Below are 27,843 nucleotides of genomic sequence, written 5' to 3' on the forward strand. Positions count from 1 at the left end.
AAATTAATAAATAAAGTAAAGTAAGTAATTCACTATGTAAAACTTGAATTTAAATTATAATTAACATTGATATAGCTGATTGAATATTGTTTGGAAACAAAATGGAAAATAAGCCACGATTTCTTAAGGAGGCTTATTTAACATGATGGAACATAAAGTCAAGCCAAAAAACAAAATGCCTTGAGTAAGCTATGTGGTGTGATATTTAATACACTGAAAATAGCATACAAAGCCAACTGAATAGTTCCAATTAGTTACTAGCTCGCCTGATGCTAGAAATCAGAATATAAAACAAAAAATGTTTAATATCACTCAAATGCCTCTCCTTAACTGTCCAATATGTAGAAAAATGTTTTCAAATCCAAGGAATATGAAGTATCATATATATTTACACACAGGTGAACGTCCCTTTAGATGTTTGACATGTGAGAAAACATTTATTAGAAAATCTCAGGTAAAAAATCATTTGTTTACACATTCTGGGAAGTATCCTTACAAGTGCACTACTTGTGGAAAATCCTTCAAAACTAGCAGCGAGATGAAGATTCATACATTGGTTCACACGACAGAGCGACCTTATAAGTGCACTACTTGTGGAAAATCCTTCAAAAGAAAGAAAAATATGAAGCAACATACATTGGTTCACACAGGAGAGCGACCTTACAAGTGCATTACTTGTGGAAAATCCTTCAAAACTAGCAGCGAGATGAAGATTCATACATTGGTTCACACGACAGAGCGACCTTATAAGTGCACTACTTGTGGAAAATCCTTCAAAACCAGCAGAAATATGAAGAGACATACATTGGTTCACACGGGAGAGCGACCTCATAAGTGCACTACATGTGGAAAATCCTTCCAAACCAGCAGAAATATGAAGAGACATACATTGGTTCACACGGGAGAGCGACCGCATAAGTGCAGTATATGTGAAAAATCCTTCCAAACCAGCAGCGATATGAAGAGACATACATTGGTTCACACAGGAGAGCAGCGACCTCATAAGTGCACTATATGTGAAAAATCCTTCCAAACCAGCAGCGGTATGAAGAGACATACATTGGTTCACACAGGAGAGCAGCGACCTCATAAGTGCACTATATGTGAAAAATCCTTCCAAACCAGCAGCGGTATGAAGAGACATACATTGGTTCAGACAGGAGAGCAGCGACCTCATAAGTGCACTATATGTGAAAAATCCTTCCAAACCAGCAGCAATATGAAGAGACATACATTATTTCATCTGGAAGATACATCAGAAATAGTTGCAATATGATGTTTCATACATTAATTAATTACTAGGTGAATCCGGTCGAAATCGACGGTTACTCATGACGTTTTACGTAAATTCAGGTAACTGCGATGGATAGAGGGAAGTTATTAAAATCTTAGTTAAATGAAGTGAGGATAAACATAATTATGAGTAAGACGATTGTGTACCTTAAAAAACGTGGTTAATGAATTCGTTGAATTCAATATTTTTTCTGTCCTTTCATCGGCTTGAGGTTGCCCAAAAGGCTTTTCAGGAGTCTTACAATTGTTTCTTGTTCATGACTTTTGTTCATATTAAAGCCTTTTTCACTATATGGGGAAAGGAGTTCATATAACGGTCTATCATCTGACGGAAAGAGTCAATATTACTAAAATAACTTGTTCCATCTGCTTTAGGAAAATCATTCAGATCATATTTGGATTGTATAAGTGAATCACCATCTTTGGTCATAAAAATACAGAATTTTATTAGGGGGAGGCATATTAAATCTGTTTTTTATTTGATAAAATTATCTGATTCTCCAGAAAGCAGTTCGTGAACTGCAGTGAAGTAACATTCTTACTTCAATGGGGGTCTAAACAATTTTGATTCTCTTGCCACATCGACCAATGTATTTCATCATCATGTACTTATTTGCTAATTGATTAACCTCTGACGTAGTTTTGTGAAATTGTGCCATGAGGTTGCTGTCAAAATTGAACTTTATTGATATGCTAGGGGCAATTGCCTTGGCCGTATCAATCACAAAAAGTTGTGCATGTATTTTGTGGATGGGATGGACCATAATTGTACAGTAGACTACCTCTTATCCGGACTCCTCGGGACTGAGACCAGTCCGTATAACGGTTTTTCCGGTTAAACCCCAAAAACTCATTAAAACGGACTGTTTAAATGCGTATTTGACTTAAATTTAGGAGAGCATTATATTTAGACACAAGTTTACTGGTCTCAAATTTTTCCCACGAGAATGGTCATTTCAGTACCGCCCACTTCCTGCCGATCTAGCCCAGTTAAGATGTGCTGATAAAAATTGTCCGGTTAAAGAGATGTCATTTCCGCCGAATGTAGTTCGGTTAAACCGATGTCCGATTAAAAGGTGTCCGGATAAAAGGGAGTCTACAGTAGTGAATTTGGCCACAAATCTTGAACCATTTGCGGAACCCGGAACCACATCCATAACCTAGTCCGGCTTTGTTGGCAACATATTATGCAAATGAAATGAGATGTGATGGCACTGTTTTATTTCCTAATGTTTTGTATGTAGTGAGGTTTACATGCGTTGTTCAACCTAGCTTGATGTGTACATCAAAGTAAAAACCCTGTAGATTTTTTTTAAATACCACCTGAGTTGCTTTTAAATCAACTTCTTCAGCAGCATATACTTATGACACAAAAACCATAGATTTAACATACTCCGTGGTTAGTCTCTGCCAAAACTTGAATACAGCTCACATCTTCAACGTACTACTCTACACTTGCATGGCTTTTATTGTATGACACAATTTTCTACCCGATTATCGAAAACTTTTAAGCTAATAATCTCACAAACCTCTTACGATTTTTCTTGAATGTAATAATAAATGATTATTGAAAGTAGACCAAAAAAAGCAAACGCCAACCAATAAAATAAATATAAGCTAACCCGATAAGGAATAGTTATCTGTTCCTTTAAAATTGATATGTCCCACTGATTTCATAATACAATAATTTCTAAGTGCATTAAAACATAGATTTAAAAAAATAATAATAAAACGTATCATAAATTCATCATTTTATTCAAACTATAAAAAACAGATTCAGTAAATGCTCATTACAATTTTAATATTAACAGCTGTTTCATTAAAAAGAATTGGAAAATTATCCATATGGTCGTACTGTAAACAAATCTGCTGAGGGAACTTTAAAGGCCTCTGGGGCAGAGCCCCAATGAAATTTACATCGTTCCCCTTTTGATAGCTCATTTACAGATCAAGAACTTTAAAGACCCTTACCAAATTTCTACGCCCAGCCGTTCTCTCAAATTAGCTGTCACAAAGAAAAACAGTTTCAAATTAATATAGGCTATAGATGTGTCAATTTCAAATCAAATTTTTGTGTTAATTCTTAAATTCTCTTATTATGAAAATAAAAAATGTCTCAGCATTTTACAGTCACTAATAATGTTTTTGCTACTTTCTGGTTAATTGCATTCATAAAGATCCATCAGATTTCGGGGTTCCTTGAGAAAAACACGTTACAAAAAATTCACAGATGCACTTACGTTAATGCTAAATAATCCTTCCCAGGAAGCTTATACACATCCATTGAATCCTCATCCTGAGTTGTATCAATTGTCAATGGTAGTATGTGTGGTGGTATTGTAAAAAACTAAGCTTTTGTTTATCAAATGTCTCACCTGTGACCTAAAAGTTTTTAAGCACATCAACTCTTAGGTATTTAAAGCTTACCATATTTATTCACTATTTAAATAACATTAGATTTAACGAGTGCTTAGGTTTGCTGCTACGGAGAAGGTAAAAAGTGTTTTTTGACCATACGTCAATAGTATAGGATGAAATAAATAAATTTGCCAAATTTTATCAATATATATCCATAAACAAGTAAACTACAACAATTTTCATTTTCTCCATAAGAATAACATGGGAATTTTAAATTACACTATTTTTGAATTTTCTCCGTGACCGTTAGGCATACAACAGCGCTTCAATATACTAAATTATTTCTTTTTTTAAGCTCTACAAAACGGTTTAGAAAGAAATTGCAACATTTTTTGTTTTTAGGGTCAAAAATGGGAAAAACCCATTTTTACCCCATAAAACCCCCCACAAACCCCCGTTCCCATGGTCCGATTATGCTGGATCGCGAACTCGTTCGAATAAACGTAGGTTTACACGTTTGTACCAAATTTCATCAAAATCGGATCATTTTTGCTCGAGTTATCGCGCTAACGCACACATATATATATATATATATATATATATATATATATATATATATGAATTTGAACGGATGGTGTTTTTGGCCTCTAGGGACCTCAAAATGAAAAATTAAATCGGTCCCGGGTCCAGGTCTTACCATGAGTACTACGGTAATAGCTTATTCCCTATATGGGAAATTCGCTAAAAAGGCTGCCGGGATAGGCATGACCTTTTGCACACATTTGTAGTAGGCAAAAATATGGTGTTTACTGTCCAATGCTCCATGGCTAATAAAACGGCATAATATACAGCATTGAATGACACCCCTCCCTACTCGTGATAAAAACTACCTACAATAACTATTGTGCACATACTATCAGCTTAAAAATTGTTCGATTCGTTGGTCATTCTGTATAACGCTTAGTTTCTTATAAGACATTTATGTATTAATAAAATATTCTTTAGGCTTTTTTATGTAGCCTACATATTATTCAGGGTGGATTAGAACTCTGTACTACTATCAATATTCTTTATGTGGAGCGGTGACTTTTTGTAAACATTTGGGCCTATATATTAAGGAGATAAATGAAATTTCTTTAATCAATGGGTTTCAGGCTTAATATAACTCTTAAGTCAAGTGTGATGGGAATGAAAGGGTTGGGTCATGAATGAGGACAGATTTTCTTTAACCCAATTTGAAATTTCTTAAACATAGTGGTTATAAAATGTTAAAACTGAAAGTGTTTGAAAAATATTTTTACATGGAGTTTTACAACAGAACAATTTAATAAAATGTCAAGGTACTTTCCAGAGCTATTATCTTATTATTTTGTATTGCCTTGTTTTAGAACACCCACTAATGTTAAGCTTTTGTTAATCGTTCAATTTTATGTACAATTTTATAAAAATAAATGTTATTTTTTGGGGGGTTGAACTATCCACACTTTTAGTACCTAGACTGGCTTTTGCAGCATTTCAGTAAAACACAAGAACTGTACAGGTTTAAAAAAATGTAGCATATTATGTAGTGTAGATTTATCAAATATTTATACTGTATTATATTTTTAATGAAAATTAGAGATTGATTAATGCATTGAATTCATATTAAATCTTGAATTAGGATAAACCTACAATATTAATTAGATTTCTCACATGAACAAACTGATAAATTAATGTTTTGTATGTTTGTTAATTTTTATACGAATATTGAAAATAAAAAGGTATTAACTGCTTCACTGTTTGACTTCATTTAGTACTCTACTTGAACTGTAATCCACCTATCTAGTGATAATCCCTCTTCTTAACCATACACCATTCACCCAGTTTCTATTCCTTAGAAAATGTACACTTAGCTCAACAAAGGCAGGAATTAATACATGAGCTACATTTTATTGCATTGCACTATTGTTTATTGGCAGACTTGACAAGACCACTCGTATTCTGTATTTTAGTATCAGAGCGTTTGAATCCAGCTATGCTAGCATGCACATAATATCTCTCATACTTTGTCTAGAATGGAGTGTTAAAATAATGCATGTCATTGCAATGTCCCGTGGTTTTTGTGGAGCTCCGTGTAGATTTTTGTTTGCAAAAATGTATAAGTCAATTGAAAATTATTGCCAGACTTGGAATTTTTATGGTAAAGGAATGATGAGTGAAGTTGCCACTTTTCTCGTAATCTTTAAAGTTCCAAGGTTTGTAAGCTTGGTGTACTTGGTGTGATTGATAAGCTTGTGAATATCACACACTAATAGTTATCATTAATTTAATATTTTTAGTACCTCCTATAACTATACTGCGTTCTGAAAGTTTAGGCGGTTATAGGAGAAGAAATCTGTATAGAAGAGATCTGGGATATAACCGCCTCTATTTTGTGAACTCATAAACCTTATAAATTTAAATTTTGTGAACGTAATATAGGTAATCCATTTTTACCCAAATCTTTGTTGAAATCCTCGACTTCCTAAATTATCTGGTCAAATTTGGCACAAAATCTAACATATTATGAAGAAACATTAAAAGAAGTTTCTTAATCAATTAATAATCTTGATTCCTGGTGAATATTTTATTGACAAATGTTATCATTTTTATTACATACTCAATAGATTACATAAATTTCAATTGCTTTTATGATTCTAAATTTGAACAAAAAATTTAAATGTTTACAACAACTGTATTAATAAATAAATAATGAATAATAAATTAAATGGTCTTTTTCAGGATAGGAAAAAGATTTGAAGAGAAAAAGAACCTTCAATTCACGTCACAAGAAAGATTATTTACAAAATCAGTTGTAATACTTTAAACAGCAGCAAAACAGATTAATTTTTTACTACACAAAAAGTACTCATTGCAGTAAGTAATTAACTATGTAAAACTTGAATTTAAATTATAATTAACATATATAAAATAAAACAAGATTTCTTAAGGAGGCTTATTTAACACGATGGAACATAAAGTCAAGACAAAAAGACAAAATGCCTTGAACAAGCTATGTGGTATGGTATTTAATACATCAAAAATATACATGCAAAGCCAACCGAATGATTTCAATTAGTTACTAGCTCGCCTGATGTTAGAAATCAGAAATATAAAACAAAAAATGTTTAATATCACTAAAAAGCCTCTCCTTCACTGTCCAATATGTAGAAAAATGTTTTCAACTCTTTATGAAATGAAATATCATATATATTTACACACAGGTGAGCGTCCCTTTAGATGTTTGACATGTGAGAAAACATTTATTAAAAAATCTCACGTAAAGACTCATATGTTAATTCATTCTGGGATGTGTCCTTACAAGTGCATTACTTGTGGAAAATCCTTCAAAACCAGGAGCGAGATGAAGAAACATGTATTGGTTCACACGGTAGAGCGACCTCATAAGTGCTCTGCATGTGGAAAATCCTTTAAAAACAAAATAACTATGAAGCAACATACATGGGTTCACACAACAGAACGACCTCATAACTGCACTACATGTGGAAAATCCTTTAAAAACAAAATAACTATGAAGCAACATACATGGGTTCACACGACAGAACGACCTCATAACTGCACTACATGTGGAAAATCCTTTAAAAACAAAATAACTATGAAGCAACATACATTGCTTCACACAGGAGAGCGACTTTATAAGTGCATTACATGTGGGAAATCTTTTATAACCAAGCAAAGAATGAAGGTTCATACATTGGTCCACACGGAAGAGCGACTTTATAAATGCATTACTTGTCTAAAATCCTTTAGAAAAAAGCACGAAATGAAGGTTCATACATTGCTTCACACTAGAGAGCGACCTCATATGTGCACTACATGTGGGAAATCCTTCAAATCCAAGAAAGGTATGAAGGAGCATACATTGGTTCACTCGGTAGAGCGACCTCATAAGTGCCCTACATGTGGAAAATCCTTTAAAAGCAAAAGAACTATGAAGCAACATACATTGGTTCACACGGGAGAGCGACCTCATAAGTGCATTACATGTGGAAAATCCTTCAAAACTAAGAAAGAAATGAAGGATCATACACTGATTCACACGGGAGAGCGACCTCATAAGTGCCCTACATGTGGAAAATCCTACAAAACTAGCAGCGATATGAAGAGACATACATTGGTTCACACGAGAGAGGGACCTTATAAGTGCATTACTTGTGGAAAATCCTTCAAAACCAGCAGCGATATGAAGAGACATACATTGGTTCACACGGGAGAGCGACCTCATAAGTGCACTGTATGTGGAAAATGCTTCAAAATCAACAGCCATATGAAACAACATACATTGGTTCACACAGGAGAGCGACCTCATAAGTGCGCTATATGTGGAAAATCGTTCCAAACCATCAGTGTTATGAAGAGACATACATTAATTCACACTGGAGGGACCTCATGAGTGCACCACATCTGGAAGATCCATCACAAATAGCTGCAATATTAAGATATTTCACACATTAATTCATTTGTAGTATCATAGTAGTCATTAGTAGTAGAAATTATTAGTAGAAGTCATTAGTAGTTGAAAAGTGTAACAATGATGTTGATGTCACCTCTGAGAAATGTGCAAAAAACCACTCAGAAATACTGTTTAAAATCATCATATTTGTCAAGATATGTTAGATATTTTTTATTTTATTCATTCTGATAGCCCCTGGACTACGAATAATGACTTATATAGGCTTACCTCCGTCAGTAGTCCAAAATTGTGTCTTTTTCAACTAATGTTGTTCAAAGCTTACATGTTTCGTTGCACTGCAACATCGTCAGAGCTTTTTGTCAAAAACATCAAATGATTTATACATAAAACAAAACACGGAACACGAAACATTTAAACACGTAATAACACGATAGCGCTATCGACACGGCACGGCAGCGGTTGTAGGTAGACTGGACACGGGTTAAGTAACTTCGTCCCGTCCTTCTCTGTTATCAGCTCGGTGGTCAGCTGTTCTAGATGAGATAACGGTGTTGAAGAGGGAGTGGGACTTGAATTGTAGTTTATCATTGAGGATGTATTCCTTGTGTTCTTCGTTTACGTTCATTTTATATATCTCATACTCCTCAAGTGTGTCCAACTTATTACCTTTCCCGCAAAAATGTAGAACTTCCAAGCCGTTCTTAATATCACTCATTGAGTGATTACAATCTACAAGATGTTGAGCAAACGCGGATTTTTGTTTATGGTGTTTAGGATCTGGTCGGTGTTCTTTATATCGTGTTTGAAAGGCACGACCTGTTTGCCCTATGTATTTGCTAGGACAATCCGGACAAGATATCCTATACACGCCGGTCTTATCTACTTTGTCACCTATCTCAACTTTATTTGCCAACACGTTCCTGGTACGGTTTGTGGTTCTGAAGGCTAGTTCAATGCCTTGTTTAGCGAGTTCTTTCTTTAATGCGTGTTGGATAGTGTGACTATATTCCACGCAGACATATTTTTTCTTCTCTGAGCTGTCAATCTTCACACCTTGTTTGTTTTTATGTTTTTTGATGAGCCTATCTACCAAACCGCTTTTATAACCATTGACTGTAGCTATATGTTTTATAATTTTGTATTCAATCTCATAATTTACTGCATTTAACGGAACTGTTAACATCCTATGGATCAATGAATTAAATGCTGACATTTTTTGAGAATATGGGTGGTATGAGGTATTGTGGATAGTTTGTGCAGAAGTAGTTGGTTTCCTGTAGATGCTATAATCGAAACTGTCAACATTCTTCCTTATGGTTAAATCTAAAAAATGTATGCAGTTCGATTCTTCTGTTTCAAGTGTGAATTCTAATTTTGGTGCTATTTGATTTAAATATTTGAGGAGGAGGTTTAATTGTCTCTTGTTGCCATCAAACAATACAATGGTGTCATCCACATATCTATAGTACATGAGTATTTTATCTTTATATTTGTTTTTATCTGAAAATATGTTATTATTTTCAACGTGATTCAAGTAGATATCAGATAAGATACTTGATAGTGGCGATCCCATAGCAAGGCCGTCGTTCTGTAAATAATATTTACCATTAAAAGTAAAATAGTTTTGACGGAGTACTTCAGTTAATAGTTGTAACATTTCATTTATTGCTTCAGGTAGTAAGTTTGAATGTTTATTTAGGTTGTCATGAACGATGTCCAATGTGGTTTTCAATGGGACATTGGTATACAGGTTTACAATGTCAAATGAGGCAAGAGATTGGTGCATTTTTATTTTAAAGTCTTTCGTTTTATTTATGAAATCGTAGGTGTTTTTTAGGCTATGATTGTTTTCAAGGACAATATTTTCTTTCAATAAACATTCTAATTTCTTGGCTATTTTATAAGTAGGAGCGCTTGTATAGTCTACTAGGGGTCTGATGGGAATACCCTCTTTATGGACTTTAGGTAGGCCACGTAAAATGGGCGGGGACGGGTTCATGACACGTAGATATTTTATGTCATCTTCAGTAAATAGCACTTTACTCTGGTTGACCAATTTCTTTATTTTGGTGTGAAATGATTTCGTGGGATCCTTGTCTATTTCAATTATGTCGTTTTTAGAAATGAAACTTTGCACTTTGACATTGTAATCAGTTTTATACATTATTACAGTTGTATTGCCTTTGTCAGCTTTACATAGAATAGCGTCATTGTCATTTAACTTAGTTTTAATGTTTTGTAAAGCTTTTAACTCCATTTTTTGTGACGGAAGTAAGATTATATACAGATAATCTTAAAATATTTCAGATATTTTTTTCCTAAATATACAAGGTTTGAATTTAAAAAAAATGACTTTAGATAGTTTTTTATCAATTCTAAGATTAACATTATACGAGCTGTTGGCCCGTCCTACGTACGGGAATCAAGTAGTCAATTAAAACTGAATATGAATGAGTACAGCTAGTTTACAATTTGAGTACAGCTACATACTAACTTCCATACATACTATCACTTACCGTACCTTATTTTACCTCAGTAGCCACTGAAACCTCTAAAAGGATCCTGGTCTTCCGTTCTCTTCTATCCCCTGCCTTTTCTAATGATGATACCGGTCTGAAGATGTATTTCGTTACTTGGTCTTCCAAGTGGTCGTCTGCTTAGTAGTACTCCTTGGAATACACTTTAAGTTGACGTATCTTCTCTCCACCACGCAAAGCCTGCCCAGCCCGCTTTTTGGTCTACTTTTGGAATGCGCCCCTATTTCAAGCTTATGAATCATACATTAGGCCTACTTCTGGGATGGTCATGGTATGGTATGAATCGATTTTGGTTTCTACTGACACCCTGCAGCTTATCGTACAGTTTTCTAGAGACCTTCTACACCAGTTGACATTTTCATTACGAATAAAAATGTCAGCATGCCGTCATACACATAATTGAACAGCAAGAAAAGGATGTGTCAACATGTAATCCACTTATATCTTATGATTAAACGAAACATTACATGGCATAAACTTATACTTTCACAGATTGCATTTAGGACAAAAATAGATAGCCTACTACTACTACTACTAGATAAATAAATGTGGAAAACTATTCTTTTAATTTATTTGAAGCTCATAAATTCTTAGGGGTTTATGTAGATGACAGTTGAATGGGATTCACATTTGAATTATTTACATACCAAAATTAGGTCGATATACATATAGACATTAATGGGGTTGTATATTCTAGAATTAATAAATTACATACATTCAGTTAAAAATGAGCTACCAGAAACAATACATTTTAACCACAGGTATTAAACCCGAAATGAAAATATATTAAGACCCCCCAGACACCGTTTGAACCTATATTAAAAATCTTCATTGTATGCTGGGCTGAGATTGTACAATTTGCTTCCTGCATGCTATAAGTCATTAAACAAAACCAAATTTAAAGAGATAATAGATAATTTACTTATTGACAAGGCTTTTTACTCAACTGAAGATTTTTACAGAACTTTAATTTAGAATTTTTTTTTCATTTTAAGTGTTTAGTGTTAAGTTTAATTGTTAAACTAGTGGCTTGTAGAGACTTAAGTCCCTAAAAAGCTCAAATGTAAAACAAATTATTGTAATATTTAAATAAACTCAAAATCAAATTATCTATGTGTCAGGATAGATATATCCCAGTCCAACATATCTTTTGTGTAAAAACCAGTTTGCTGTTTAAAGCTACATTGTCTTTGTTTGCTTTTGTTGATGTTATTTTTAATAAATAATTTGAATGACTCCAGAGGTTTAACTCTGCTAAAGGTGGCAAATATAACCCAACCAATCAGTTAACTTGTGTAACTTGTTGTAATTAACTCAGTATAAAGAGGCAATATGTTTGTGAATAAATATTGGTTTACCGAGGTGGCTTTGGTCTTTTGGTTGATGATGATAAAAAAATTTCCTCCAATCAATTTTGTTTTTCTGCCCATTGTATTGGAACTTGTCATTGTACTTAATGAAACTTGTTTTCTAAGAGTGGCTGTTGAGGTTATTTCACTTCATACTGAATAAACACTATGATAAATCTCAAATATAAATGTTAGTAAATTTACAAAAAAGTGTGGAATAAATCTTTTACCTACGACCGTTTTTTAAAGTAGCCGTTTCAGTACAGTTCTTAGAATTGTATCTCATAACAGCATTGTTTACTTTCATAACAGCATAGTTTTACTCATAACAACTCGGCGGACCAATGAGGTTCAAGGATTGAGAGAGGAGAAGCAAAATTGTAATGAATTGAAATTCAACTAATCAGCTGTTCAGGCCAATTTAATTGTTGATTGGTGCAATTAGTGTTTGATACAATGTTTCATTGCATCACTCTCAGTGGCAATGAGAGGTTATAAACAAAAACATAACCTCTCTTAGAAGTTATGAGTAGTGATTTTTAGTAATTAAAACACCGTCGTAGGTAAAGTAGTGTACGCAACTCGTGTAAATAGTGTTAACGACACTCGTAGAAGTTTTTAAGACACTCGCCAAGGCTCATACCTTAAATTTTCTACTCGTGTCGTTAACACTCGCGCGCAATCGTTGCGTAAACTACTATAACATATGTTTTGAAATAAAAACAAAGCAGATGTTTTGAAATAAAAACAAAGCAGATGTTTTGAAATAAAAACAAAGCAGAAGTTCTCCATTACCCCCCAGACACCGTTTGAACCTATATTAAAAATCTCCATTGTATGCTGGGCTGAGATTGTACAATTTGCTTCCTGCATGCTATAAGTCATTAAACAAAACCAAATTTAAAGAGACAATAGATAATTTACTTATTGACAAGGCTTTTTACTCAATTGAAAGTTTTTATTGAACTTCAATTTAGAATTTTTTTCTTTTTTTATTTTAAGTGTTCAGTTTTAAGTTAAGTTTAATTGTTAAACTAGTGGCTTGTAGAGACTTAAGTCCCAAAAAAGCTCAAATGTAAAACAAATTATTGTAATATTTAAATAAACTCTAAATCAAATTATCTGTGTCAGGATAGATATATCCCAGTCCAACATATCTTTTGTGTAAAAAACAGTTTGCTGTTTGTCTTTGTTTGTTTTTGTAGATGTTATTTTAAATTAATAATTTGAATGACTCCAGAGGTTTAACTCTGCTAAAGGTGGCAAATATAACCCAACCAATCAATTAACTTGTGTAACTTGTTGTAATTAACTCAGTATGAAGAGGCAATATGTTTGTGAATAAATATTGGTTTACCGAGGTAGCTTTGGTCTTTTGGTTGATGATAAAAAATTTTAAAAGATCAAAGCTTTCCAGAATTTTTTTACTGTGCTATTGCCTTTTGCAGATCTGCACTTATCACAGGAGGGACCACCATATTTGTACACAAGTGTCAGTCCAGAATTTAGGATGTTGTTAGGTTTTTGAAGGAATTGACATTAGAAGCATCCAGTGGCGGATTTAGGGGGGGGCACAGGGGGCACGTGCCCCCCCCAAGAGCTGTGTATAAAAAAATTTAAACTAGTTGAAAACCAAACAAAATAATGCAGTTGTTTTGTTTAACTACGGTATAACTTATATTTTATTTGCCCATTTAATACTAAACTTTACTTCGAATAAAAGTACACAAAATGCTTGGTAGCCTAATCAAAATTGAGTAAACTATTAAATAGTAATTGTGAAAATTATGTTAGTTTTCGCCGGCCGTCGCTCCTAAAGCTATAGTGCTATGCTAAGCTTCTTCTCCTTCTCCTCTTCAGTCAGCCAGTCACAGTCAGTGAGTGTGGGTGGCGTAGCCTTCGTGTTTGTCTGACTCAGACCAGACAGTCTGAGATGGCTGAAAATTGCGTTTTTGAACACCAGAAAGTCAAATTTTCTCCCGGACCCCCCTTTCCACAGATACCCCCCTGACCCCCCGGTGTTTCACGGGAATGGGCTAGGTGGTGCCCCCCCCAAACTAAATTCCTGAATCCGCCCCTGGAAGCAATCAGCTGTTTTGATCGATGGATTAATAGCTACTTACCTTACAAGTGTAGTAAGAGCGTTTTTACATCACACAGGTGAATGTTAAGCAAAAGCGAGTTGCATAATTTACCTAAGTGATGTAAACACGCTCTTGCGTAACGTGTAACGTACAAGATTTTACCTGACCCAACAATATACAGGAAGTTACGAACAATATTTTTCATTATCCATTTTACTCATCTTCTAACAGTAACGTCCATTTACAAACAAAGGCTATGGTTAGGAAAATCCTTCAAAACATAACAATAAAATTCAAGCGCACAGCTGATTTCTAGCGTTGAACGTAGTTGGCTCCATAGAGGTATATTTTTAAGTTAAGCACTCAATGTTATTTAAATGGTTTTCATTACCTCACCGAGTGAGTTTTTTTCAACTTTACATCACTCGAGAAGTAAAGAAGTTGTATACATCACGCTTGGGATAGGGAAGTTTAATATGGCGGGTTAGGTAAAATTAATTATATCTTTGTACCACTCCCCTAATGGAAATTCCAGTGAGTTTTTAACAACCGTAAGAGCCTTTACATTTCATATCTAATTGGACTAGCTATAACATAGTGATGGGTGGGGATTTCAATAACAAATTTAACATTCAAAATAAATCTAAAACTGTTACATAATTACTTAACCTCTTAAAGCGATAAAATTTTACTAGGTGCACGTTCATTCTTCCCGTGTGTGGACAAAACGAAGGTAGTCAATAAGGCTGAGCTGGTTAGTAAGGCAACCGTACTACACCGCAGTAGTCTAGGTAGGCACACAAAGGACTTTGCCTACACTGGATCGAGCAGGCATGGATGCTCAAACACTGTCTAGGAGAGCAGGAGATTATTTCGAGCAAACCTGAGGCCTTGGTGCAGATGTGGTGAATGTGTGGTCCTAACTTACATGACAAGTCAACAAAACACCAAGGCCTCTTTTGGTTAGACTTCCAGAACAGGCTGCCACCGAGTAAATATTCAATATTCAGATAAATTTGTTTATGCTAAAATGTATCAACTTATTCTTGGTGGGATTGACATCATATTATTTTTGGACTTTGGACAACATCATCAACGAGATACTCATTAATGACCACCTGCATGGAGGGATTAAAATCCCACAAGTTTTATATCATGAGCAAACTAAAGAAAAGAGCTTTTGACAACACTCTTTATGTCATTAATGAATATTGAGATCAGAAAACATCTGACATTTTTTGGATGTTTTCAAGTTTAATTATAAAGAAATCCAAATTCACCCTATAAAACCAAATAAAAGCCAGTTCACATGATCTAATCAAGACAGTAAAATTCAACCTGATGAGGGAGTGTTTATTGTATTCAACCAAAGTACAATTACGGAGCTTTATCCTTAGCAACATTAGAACTACATCGGAATCTGTATTGGAAATTTTCTCTGTATGATAACCCATTATTAAACAATAATATAGGGTGGAGTATGATAAATCAAAAATAAACACAACAATAATATTTCTAACAAATAGTATTTGTTTATTAACTTTTTTTTAAAAAACCTTCAGTTGGTATGTGGGATTTGGAAGTTTTCAGAGAAAAAAATACAACAAAACTCATATTTACCCCATAACCCTCTATGAAAGCCTGTTCTCATCATCTGGCTAGGATGCTTTCACTTTTCATGCTAGATAAGTCTTCACTCTCTTAACATCCAGTCATATCAAAAGTGGAGTTTCATGAACAGTTTAGTCGCTTTTGAATTCATCCCGGGATGATAATTTTCCCTATAGCATAGAGGAATTAAAGACATGATATAATAATTTGTTTGTTTTTAAAATTTTTTTAACACATCCACTAAACCCACGGGATTTTGAGGTTAAATCCCCTGTGAAAGCACGTTCTCATGGTCCAGCCAGGATGCTTTGTGTAACCCAATTATGTGTCCAATCTCTTACATACAATCGTGACAAAAGTGGGGTTTTATCAACAGTAGTCACTATACATTTCATGGGATATTACTTTTACCTATACTACCACCATAAACCTTCATCGGGGGAAGACACAATAATATACTACTTTGTTTTTAAAGCTCTTTTGAACACACCCAATAAACCCAAGGAGTATAGGTTTTACATAATTACTAAAACTCATATTTGCCCCATACGGTGATACTTTGCTCGTGATGCTTTTTGAAACTCATCATATTGGATATGTATTTACTTTTGTACACCCAGTTTCCTCCTAAGTAGGGCAATAAGTGTTGTTGCATTAAAATAACAGTGAACCCCTTTTAGCGAATTTTCATATAGGGATGTGTAGCTTTAACTATAGGTGGTACGGTAAGACCTGGAGCTTGGACCGATATACTTTTTCATTTTGATGTCCCTAGAAGACAAATTTTCCACAGGACAAGTTCAGAGTAGCCAATTTATGTAATAATTTAGCTTCATATAATTGGCAAGACTTGTTATTTAAATTTGATTATATGGAATCGGAAACTAACATATTACTTAATAATTTATAGAGCTCAAAAAAACAAATAATTTAGTATACCGAAGCTTTGTTATGCGCCTAATAGTTACGGAGAAAACTACAAATAATTGTAAATTTAAAATTACCATGTTATTATTATGGAGAATAAATAAAATGATGTATGTAGTTTGATTGTTTATGACCATATTTTGAACAAATTTGGAAAATGCATTTATTTTATACTAAACTATTACCATTTTACAAAAAAAAAAAACTTTTACCCTCCCTGTTGCATCAAAACTAAGTACAGTACTTGTCAAACTAATGCTATTTAAATAGGTAGGGAATAAATCTGATAATTTTAAGGAGATATTCTAGTGTGAATCCAATCAGGCAAATGGAAATTAGCTTAGTCTGCAGGTTTGCTATGGCGGGGGTATTTATTATTTAAAACGATCCCGGTTATGCCTTCGGACATCCAAATCTAATCATGACAGACAGACAGACAGAAAGCTAAGTGAGATAGGAAGTATCTAATTAAAAATATATATATTTATATATGTAGCCTATCACCATTTATAAGCATTTATAAAATTTGTCCTGTAACAATCTATATAAATAAAATTAGAGTTTTGTCTGTACATTGCTCAGAATCATAAATTTTTAGGTTATTTTTACGTTTTATACATTAAGGAAGCCAAAACAAGTCTCATCTAAATTTCTGTCTGTCTGTCTGTCTGTAACACTCAAGATGGCATTTTACCCAATCTTCTCCAGGAAAACGAGAGTACCTATCAAGATCCAAGTCATTTTAATGTATTCACTGGATTGGCAAGAGTGTCTTTAGCCATTAAAATATGGCCTCACTACTTTGTAAATAAAATTACGGACGTTCAAAAATGCAATTTTGTGCGATTTTTGTCAAGTTTTCAACTAATTTTCATCACATAATCATCTATGAAATAATGAACAGCTGTTCGGATCAAGATTATTTTTTCTAGCTGTCACTGATATGTTTACAAATATCGCAACCATTTCCGATCACGTTTGAAGGCAAATCCCATCCAAGTGAGATTAAAAACGTTTTTCTTACATACTGTAAAGGATTTAATTAATCGCCAGTGGAATAATATAGTGTAACCGTAAATTACATTAAATAACTAGGCATCATCCAGGTCAGGAACCAGAGATTCTTTGTGTATAAAATTGTTCTGGAGTTTTGATAACCAGAAAGAAGACATTGAATCAGTGTTGTATACGGCCGGGAAACTTAAATTTATTTATGATCATCGCCAATAGCTTAGAAACAAGGTTCCACTCATTGACGGCGCTTCAATGGCGGTTGTGTAAAGTGTAAAGTAAAAAATCAAAACTGCAGTGGGTGATTGTAACAGAGGTTTTAACTGACTATGATAAGAACCCCGTGCGTAGAACGGGCACACAGCTAGTCAACAATACAGGACAAATTTTGATTGTTTTGATCCAAATAATAACTTGTTAAAGTTTGCGTCAATAATTTTTGGACATTCTGTATAAGGATTCCATAGAAAATGTATGCTTAGCTCAACAATGGCAGGAACTAGTCCAAATAATGCATGAGCTACGTTTTATTGTATTGCACAATTGTTTAATGGCAGACTTGACAAGACCACTAGAATTCTCTAAAAAAATTGACAAATTAAATTATTATTTGGGAGGGGGAGGGTAGTCCAGAAGGTAAAATACGTTTGGCATTGGCGATGCTTGGGACAACGCTAACACTACTATTTTAGTATCAGAGCGTTCAAATCCAGCTATGGGAGCATGCGGCACATAATATCTCTCGTACTTTATCTGCAATGGTGTGTTAAAATGATTGATGTCATAGCACTGTCTGGTGGTTTGTGTGGGGGGCTAAGTGTAGATTTTTGTTTGCTAAGTTGTTCTTGCCAATTGAAAATTATTGCAGATTTGGGATTTTTATGGCAAAAGAATAATGCGTGAAGGCACTGGTTTCCACTTGTGTGGTAATATTGCAAGATCTAGGTTAGGTTAATTGTATTGTATAGGAAGTGAGGATTGATTTAGTTTTGTAACCTTGGCATGATTGATAAGCTTGTGTTCATCATACATAATTAGTAGTTGTCATCATTTCAATACAATTTTGTTGGTAACTGCTATAACTATACTGTGTTTACAAAATGTAGGCGGTTATTGGAGGAAGAAATCTACCCCCTCTTAACCTTCCTGTAAAATAATAAGCTCAACAGCTGAGGTATACAAAAACAAAACATAAATCAGCTGAGCCATATGTATTAAGGAAAAATAACCCCGCTGCAGCAAACCTGCAGACTTACCCAATAAATATTTTTTGGACACCTTGTACAATGCTTATTTAGATTACATTAATAAATTTCAATTGCTTTTAGCGAATTTCCTTATTGGGAAGTAGCTATTACCGTAGGCCTCATGGTAAGGCTTGAGCCCTGGACCGATTTACTTTTTTATTTTGATGTCCCCAGAGTCCAAAAACACTATTCGTTCAATTTTTTATATATGTATGAATATATATATATATGTCCGTGAACACAATAACTTGAGTAATTTTTGTCCGATTTTGACGAAATTTGGTTTAAAGGTGTAAGGCGGGAAGGTGGGAACAAGATTTTACAGGGGTTTTTATGGGGTAAAAATTGGGTTTTCTCATTTTTGACCCTCAAAGCACAAAATTGTTTTCCAATTTACTTATTTTTAGGGATTTTTTAAAAAGCTTAAAAACAAATAGTTTAGTATATCAAATTGTTTATTTACAATTATTGGTAACAGAGAAAATTCAAAAAAATTAAATTTAAAATTCTCATGTAATTGTTATCGAGAATGTTTTTAAATGCTAGCAAATTTATTTATTTTATACTTAGCTATTGATATTTTACTAAAAACAAATTTTATTATAGTTCGGCCGCTTAGAAAGCGACCTCCTCCAGCATTGGTTTAGCATTAGCGCGCAGGTCGTTTTCTAAGCGGCCGAACTATAGTTTCCTTGTAGAACCAAACCTAGGTACTTCTTAACCCTAATGTTATTTAAATAGATTTAATTGAAAATCAATTTAGACAAATGGAAACTCACTTAGTCGGGGCAGGTTTGCTGCGGCAGGGGTATTATGATACAAAATTTGAACAAAAAATTACGTAAATGTTTACAACAATATTGTATATATTTAATAAATTATGGTCTTTTTCAGAATACGCAAAGTGTTGAAGAGAAAAATGAACTTCAATTCATGTCACACGAAAGATAATTTACAGAATAACATGTAATACTTTAAACAGCAGCTATTCAGATTTAGTTTTCTACTACACAAAAAGTATTACTTAAAAGAAAAAAGAAATTAATAAATAAAGTAAAGTAAGTAATTCACTATGTAAAACTTGAATTTAAATTATAATTAACATTGATATAGCTGATTGAATATTGTTTGGAAACAAAATGGAAAATAAGCCACGATTTCTTAAGGAGGCTTATTTAACATGATGGAACATAAAGTCAAGCCAAAAAACAAAATGCCTTGAGTAAGCTATGTGGTGTGATATTTAATACATTGAAAATAGCATACAAAGCCAACTGAATAGTTCCAATTAGTTACTAGCTCGCCTGATGCTAGAAATCAGAATATAAAACAAAAAATGTTTAATATCACTAAAATGCCTCTCCTTAACTGTCCAATATGTAGAAAAATGTTTTCAAATCCAAGGAATATGAAGTATCATATATATTTACACACAGGTGAACGTCCCTTTAGATGTTTGACATGTGAGAAAACATTTATTAGAAAATCTCAGGTAAAAAATCATTTGTTTACACATTCTGGGAAGTATCCTTACAAGTGCACTACTTGTGGAAAATCCTTCAAAACTAGCAGCGAGATGAAGATTCATACATTGGTTCACACGACAGAGCGACCTTATAAGTGCACTACTTGTGGAAAATCCTTCAAAAGAAAGAAAAATATGAAGCAACATACATTGGTTCACACAGGAGAGCGACCTTACAAGTGCATTACTTGTGGAAAATCCTTCAAAACTAGCAGCGAGATGAAGATTCATACATTGGTTCACACGACAGAGCGACCTTATAAGTGCACTACTTGTGGAAAATCCTTCAAAACCAGCAGAAATATGAAGAGACATACATTGGTTCACACGGGAGAGCGACCTCATAAGTGCACTACATGTGGAAAATCCTTCCAAACCAGCAGAAATATGAAGAGACATACATTGGTTCACACGGGAGAGCGACCGCATAAGTGCAGTATATGTGAAAAATCCTTCCAAACCAGCAGCGATATGAAGAGACATACATTGGTTCACACAGGAGAGCAGCGACCTCATAAGTGCACTATATGTGAAAAATCCTTCCAAACCAGCAGCGGTATGAAGAGACATACATTGGTTCACACAGGAGAGCAGCGACCTCATAAGTGCACTATATGTGAAAAATCCTTCCAAACCAGCAGCGGTATGAAGAGACATATATTATTTCATCTGGAAGATACATCAGAAATAGTTGCAATATGATGTTTCATACATTAATTAATTACTAGGTGAATCCGGTCGAAATCGACGGTTACTCATGACGTTTTACGTAAATTCAGGTAACTGCGATGGATAGAGGGAAGTTATTAAAATCTTAGTTAAATGAAGTGAGGATAAACATAATTATGAGTAAGACGATTGTGTACCTTAAAAAACGTGGTTAATGAATTCGTTGAATTCAATATTTTTTCTGTCCTTTCATCGGCTTGAGGTTGCCCAAAAGGCTTTTCAGGAGTCTTACAATTGTTTCTTGTTCATGACTTTTGTTCATATTAAAGCCTTTTTCACTATATGGGGAAAGGAGTTCATATAACGGTCTATCATCTGACGGAAAGAGTCAATATTACTAAAATAACTTGTTCCATCTGCTTTAGGAAAATCATTCAGATCATATTTGGATTGTATAAGTGAATCACCATCTTTGGTCATAAAAATACAGAATTTTATTAGGGGGAGGCATATTAAATCTGTTTTTTATTTGATAAAATTATCTGATTCTCCAGAAAGCAGTTCGTGAACTGCAGTGAAGTAACATTCTTACTTCAATGGGGGTCTAAACAATTTTGATTCTCTTGCCACATCGACCAATGTATTTCATCATCATGTACTTATTTGCTAATTGATTAACCTCTGACGTAGTTTTGTGAAATTGTGCCATGAGGTTGCTGTCAAAATTGAACTTTATTGATATGCTAGGGGCAATTGCCTTGGCCGTATCAATCACAAAAAGTTGTGCATGTATTTTGTGGATGGGATGGACCATAATTGTACAGTAGACTACCTCTTATCCGGACTCCTCGGGACTGAGACCAGTCCGTATAACGGTTTTTCCGGTTAAACCCCAAAAACTCATTAAAACGGACTGTTTAAATGCGTATTTGACTTAAATTTAGGAGAGCATTATATTTAGACACAAGTTTACTGGTCTCAAATTTTTCCCACGAGAATGGTCATTTCAGTACCGCCCACTTCCTGCCGATCTAGCCCAGTTAAGATGTGCTGATAAAAATTGTCCGGTTAAAGAGATGTCATTTCCGCCGAATGTAGTTCGGTTAAACCGATGTCCGATTAAAAGGTGTCCGGATAAAAGGGAGTCTACAGTAGTGAATTTGGCCACAAATCTTGAACCATTTGCGGAACCCGGAACCACATCCATAACCTAGTCCGGCTTTGTTGGCAACATATTATGCAAATGAAATGAGATGTGATGGCAGTGTTTTATTTCCTAATGTTTTGTATGTAGTGAGGTTTACATGCGTTGTTCAACCTAGCTTGATGTGTACATCAAAGTAAAAACCCTGTAGATTTTTTTTTAAATACCACCTGAGTTGCTTTTAAATCAACTTCTTCAGCAGCATATACTTATGACACAAAAACCATAGATTTAACATACTCCGTGGTTAGTCTCTGCCAAAACTTGAATACAGCTCACATCTTCAACGTACTACTCTACACTTGCATGGCTTTTATTGTATGACACAATTTTCTACCCGATTATCGAAAACTTTTAAGCTAATAATCTCACAAACCTCTTACGATTTTTCTTGAATGTAATAATAAATGATTATTGAAAGTAGACCAAAAAAAGCAAACGCCAACCAATAAAATAAATATAAGCTAACCCGATAAGGAATAGTTATCTGTTCCTTTAAAATTGATATGTCCCACTGATTTCATAATACAATAATTTCTAAGTGCATTAAAACATAGATTTAAAAAAATAATAATAAAACGTATCATAAATTCATCATTTTATTCAAACTATAAAAAACAGATTCAGTAAATGCTCATTACAATTTTAATATTAACAGCTGTTTCATTAAAAAGAATTGGAAAATTATCCATATGGTCGTACTGTAAACAAATCTGCTGAGGGAACTTTAAAGGCCTCTGGGGCAGAGCCCCAATGAAATTTACATCGTTCCCCTTTTGATAGCTCATTTACAGATCAAGAACTTTAAAGACCCTTACCAAATTTCTACGCCCAGCCGTTCTCTCAAATTAGCTGTCACAAAGAAAAACAGTTTCAAATTAATATAGGCTATAAGATGTGTCAATTTCAAATCAAATTTTTGTGTTAATTCTTAAATTCTCTTATTATGAAAATAAAAAATGTCTCAGCATTTTACAGTCACTAATAATGTTTTTGCTACTTTCTGGTTAATTGCATTCATAAAGATCCATCAGATTTCGGGGTTCCTTGAGAAAAACACGTTACAAAAAATTCACAGATGCACTTACGTTAATGCTAAATAATCCTTCCCAGGAAGCTTATACACATCCATTGAATCCTCATCCTGAGTTGTATCAATTGTCAATGGTAGTATGTGTGGTGGTATTGTAAAAAACTAAGCTTTTGTTTATCAAATGTCTCACCTGTGACCTAAAAGTTTTTAAGCACATCAACTCTTAGGTATTTAAAGCTTACCATATTTATTCACTATTTAAATAACATTAGATTTAACGAGTGCTTAGGTTTGCTGCTACGGAGAAGGTAAAAAGTGTTTTTTGACCATACGTCAATAGTATAGGATGAAATAAATAAATTTGCCAAATTTTATCAATATATATCCATAAACAAGTAAACTACAACAATTTTCATTTTCTCCATAAGAATAACATGGGAATTTTAAATTACACTATTTTTGAATTTTCTCCGTGACCGTTAGGCATACAACAGCGCTTCAATATACTAAATTATTTCTTTTTTTAAGCTCTACAAAACGGTTTAGAAATAAATTGCAACATTTTTTGTTTTTAGGGTCAAAAATGGGAAAAACCCATTTTTACCCCATAAAACCCCCCCACAAACCCCCGTTCCCATGGTCCGATTATGCTGGATCGCGAACTCGTTCGAATAAATGTAGGTTTACACGTTAGTACCAAATTTCATCAAAATCGGATCATTTTTGCTCGAGTTATCGCGCTAACGCACACATATATATATATAAATATATATATATATATAAATATATATATATATATATATGAATTTGAACGGATGGTGTTTTTGGCCTCTAGGGACCTCAAAATGAAAAATTAAATCGGTCCCGGGTCCAGGTCTTACCATGAGTACTACGGTAATAGCTTATTCCCTATATGGGAAATTCGCTAAAAAGGCTGCCGGGATAGGCATGACCTTTTGCACACATTTGTAGTAGGCAAAAATATGGTGTTTACTGTCCAATGCTCCATGGCTAATAAAACGGCATAATATACAGCATTGAATGACACCCCTCCCTACTCGTGACAATAACTACAATAACTATAGTGCACATACTATCAGCTTAAAAATTGTTCGATTCGTTGGTATAACGCTTAGTTTCTTATAAGACATTTATGTATTAATAAAATATTCTTTAGGCTTTTTTATGTAGCCTACATATTATTCAGGGTGGATTAGAACTCTGTACTACTATCAATATTCTTTATGTGGAGCGGTGACTTTTTGTAAACATTTGGGCCTGAGATAAATGAAATTTCTTTAATCAATGGGTTTCAGGCTTAATATAACTCTTAAGTCAAGTGTGATGGGAATGAAAGGGTTGGGTCATGAATGAGGACAGATTTTCTTTAACCCAATTTGAAATTTCTTAAACATAGTGATCATAAAATGTTAAAACTGAAAATGTTTGAAAAATATTTTTACATGGAGTTTTACAACAGAACAATTTAATAAAATGTCAAGGTACTTTCCAGAGCTATTATCTTATTATTTTGTATTGCCTTGATCTAGAACACCCACTAATGTTAAGCTTTTGTTAATCGTTCAATTTTATGTACAATTTTATAAAAATAAATGTTATTTTTTGGGGGGTTGAACTATCCACACTTTTAGTACCTAGACTGGCTTTTGCAGCATTTCAGTAAAACACAAGAACTGTACAGGTTTAAAAAAATGTAGCATATTATGTAGTGTAGATTTATCAAATATTTGTACTGTATTATATTTTTAATGAAAATTAGAGATTGATTAATGCATTGAATTCATATTAAATCTTGAATTAGGATAAACCTACAATATTAATTAGATTTCTCACATGAACCAACTGATAATTTAATGTTTTGTATGTTTGTTAATTTTTATACGAATATTGAAAATAAAAAGGTATTGACTGCTTCACTGTTTGACTTAATTAAGCACTCTACTTGAACTGTAATCTACCTACCTAGTGATAATCCCTCTTCTTAAACAGACACCATTCACCCAGTTTCTATTCCTTAGAAAATGTACACTTAGCTCAACAAAGGCAGGAATTAATACATGAGCTACGTTTTATTGCATTGCACTATTGTTTATTGGCAGACTTGACAAGACCACTCATATTCTGTATTTTAGTATCAGAGCGTTTGAATCCAGCTATGCTAGCATGCACATAATATCTCTCATACTTTGTCTAGAATGGAGTGTTAAAATAATGGATGTCATTGCAATGTCCCGTGGTTTTTGTGGAGCTCCGTGTAGATTTTTGTTTGCAAAAATGTATAAGTCAATTGAAAATTATTGCCAGACTTGGAATTTTTATGGTAAAGGAATGATGAGTGAAGTTGCCACTTTTCTCGTAATCTTTAAAGTTCCAAGGTTTGTAAGCTTGGTGTGCTTGGTGTGATTGATAAGCTTGTGAATATCACACACTAATAGTTATCATTAATTTAATATTTTTAGTACCTCCTATAACTATACTGCGTTCTGAAAGTTTAGGCGGTTATAGGAGAAGAAATCTGTATAGAAGAGATCTGGGATATAACCGCCTCTATTTTGTGAACTCATAAACCTTATAAATTTAAATTTTGTGAACGTAATATAGGTGATCATTTTTACCCAAATCTTTGTTGAAATCCTCGACTTCCTAAATTATCTGGTCAAATTTGGCACAAAATCTAACATATTATGAACAAACATTAAAAGGGGTTTCTTGATCAATTAATAATCTTGATTCCTGGTGAATATTTTATTGACACCCGTTATCATTTTTAGCGAATTTCCCATATAGGGAATAAGCTATTACCGTAGTACTCATGGTAAGACCTGGACCCGGGACCGATTTTTTTTTCGTTTTGAGGTCCCTAGAGGCCAAAAACACCATCCGTTCAAATTCATATATATATATTTATATATATACTAGCTGTACCCGCGGGCTTCGCCCCGTTTAACTTCATAAGTGTTGGCATGGCTCATTCACGTCCTGGTTAAAGTTCGTTCGCTACGCTCACTCACCTTTAGGTTGGAGCTCGTTCGCTGCACTCACTTGCCTTCAGGTTAGCTCGTTCGCTACGCTCACTTGCCTCCAGGTTGAAGTTCGTTCGCTACGCTCACTCACCTTTTGGTTGGAAATTAGCTGTTGTCATAAATTAACAAACATAATAGTGCTGCACCCTGTTGTTAATCCTTGTAACTTTTATGCTATTGAGCATCATAGAACAGAACCAACTTGTTAAATTGAAACAGCTGTTAAGATTCATTAATTCATTTTAAATATGAAAAATCATAAGATTAACATGGGGAACTACAGAGCCACTGGGGCGGAGCCCGAAAGGGTTTTTGAGATAAGAATATGCTTTAATGTTAATCGGGAATGTGAGCTATCATCAGGCCAAATTTCAGCCCAATCCGTCCAGTAGTTTATGCGTGATTGAGCAACACACACACACACACACACACACACACACACACAAACATACACACAAACTCACAAACTTTCAGATTTATAATATTAGTAAGATATATATGTCCGTTAGCGCGATAACTCGAGCAATTTTGATGAAACCGATTTTGATGAAATTTGGTACAAACGTGTAAACCTACGTTTATTCGAACGAGTTCGCGAACCAGCATGATCGGACCATGGGAACGGGGGTTTATGGGGGCTTTTATGGGGTAAAAATGGGTTTTTCCCATTTTTGACCCAAAAAGCATAAAATTTTGCAATTTCTTTCTGAACTATTTTGTAGAGCTTAAAAAAACAAATAATTTAGTATACTGAAGCGTTATAATGCGCCTAATAGTTACGGAGAAAATTCCAAAAAATTGTAAATTTAAAATTTCCATGTTATTCTTATGGAGAATAAGTAAACTGTTGTAGTTTGCTTATTTATTAACATATTTTGCCCAAATTTGGAAAATGTTTTTATTTCTTACCAACTATTAACATTTTACATAAAAAACACTTTTACCCTCCCTGTTGCAGCAAACCTAAGTATGTTTTAAACTGATTCTTTTTAAATAGGGAATAAATGTGATATTTTTAAGGAGACATTTTAGTGTAAATCCATTCAGGGAAATGGAAATTCGCTTAGTCTGCAGGTTTGCTGCAGCGGGGGTATTATTACATACTTATTAGATTACATAAATTTCAATTGCTTTTATGATTCTAAATTTGAACAGAAAATTTAAATGTTTACAACAACTGTATTAATAAATAAATAATAAATAATAAATTATGGTCTTTTTCAGGATAGGAAAAAGATTTGAAGAGAAAAAGGACCTTCAATTCATGTCACAAGAAAGATAATTTCAAAATCAGTTGTAATACTTTAAACAGCAGCAAAACAGATTAATTTTTTACTACACAAAAAGTACTAATTACAGTAAGTAATTAACTATGTAAAACTTGAATTTAAATTATAATTAACATTTATATAGCTGATTCAATATTGTTTGAAAAAAAAATGGAAAATAAGGCATGATTTCTTAAGGAGGCTTATTTAACATGATAGAACATAAAGTC

General features: G+C 33.8%; 2 protein-coding genes across 2 annotated transcripts; both read left to right on the forward strand.

Annotated features, from left to right (window-relative positions):
* Positions 1 to 330: 330 nt before the first annotated feature.
* Positions 331 to 27,675, forward strand: LOC128993641 (gastrula zinc finger protein xLCGF3.1-like). Its single transcript, XM_054417673.1, has 4 exons — positions 331 to 1,353; positions 6,412 to 6,546; positions 19,765 to 19,928; positions 27,570 to 27,675. Exon 1 carries the CDS (start codon positions 350 to 352, stop codon positions 1,274 to 1,276), a length of 927 nt encoding a protein of 308 aa, XP_054273648.1. The 5' UTR covers positions 331 to 349; the 3' UTR covers positions 1,277 to 1,353; positions 6,412 to 6,546; positions 19,765 to 19,928; positions 27,570 to 27,675.
* On the forward strand, positions 19,969 to 21,128 carry LOC128993642 (zinc finger protein 239-like). The gene has a single exon (XM_054417675.1). The coding sequence runs from the start codon at positions 20,207 to 20,209 to the stop codon at positions 21,095 to 21,097; it is 891 nt and encodes a 296-aa protein (XP_054273650.1). The 5' UTR covers positions 19,969 to 20,206; the 3' UTR covers positions 21,098 to 21,128.
* Positions 27,676 to 27,843: the final 168 nt, after the last annotated feature.

Source organism: Macrosteles quadrilineatus, unplaced genomic scaffold (assembly GCF_028750875.1).
Source record: "Macrosteles quadrilineatus isolate MER2022 unplaced genomic scaffold, UCM_ALF_1.0 Scaffold_4__1_contigs__length_99947679, whole genome shotgun sequence".
Lineage (NCBI taxonomy): Eukaryota > Metazoa > Arthropoda > Insecta > Hemiptera > Cicadellidae > Macrosteles > Macrosteles quadrilineatus.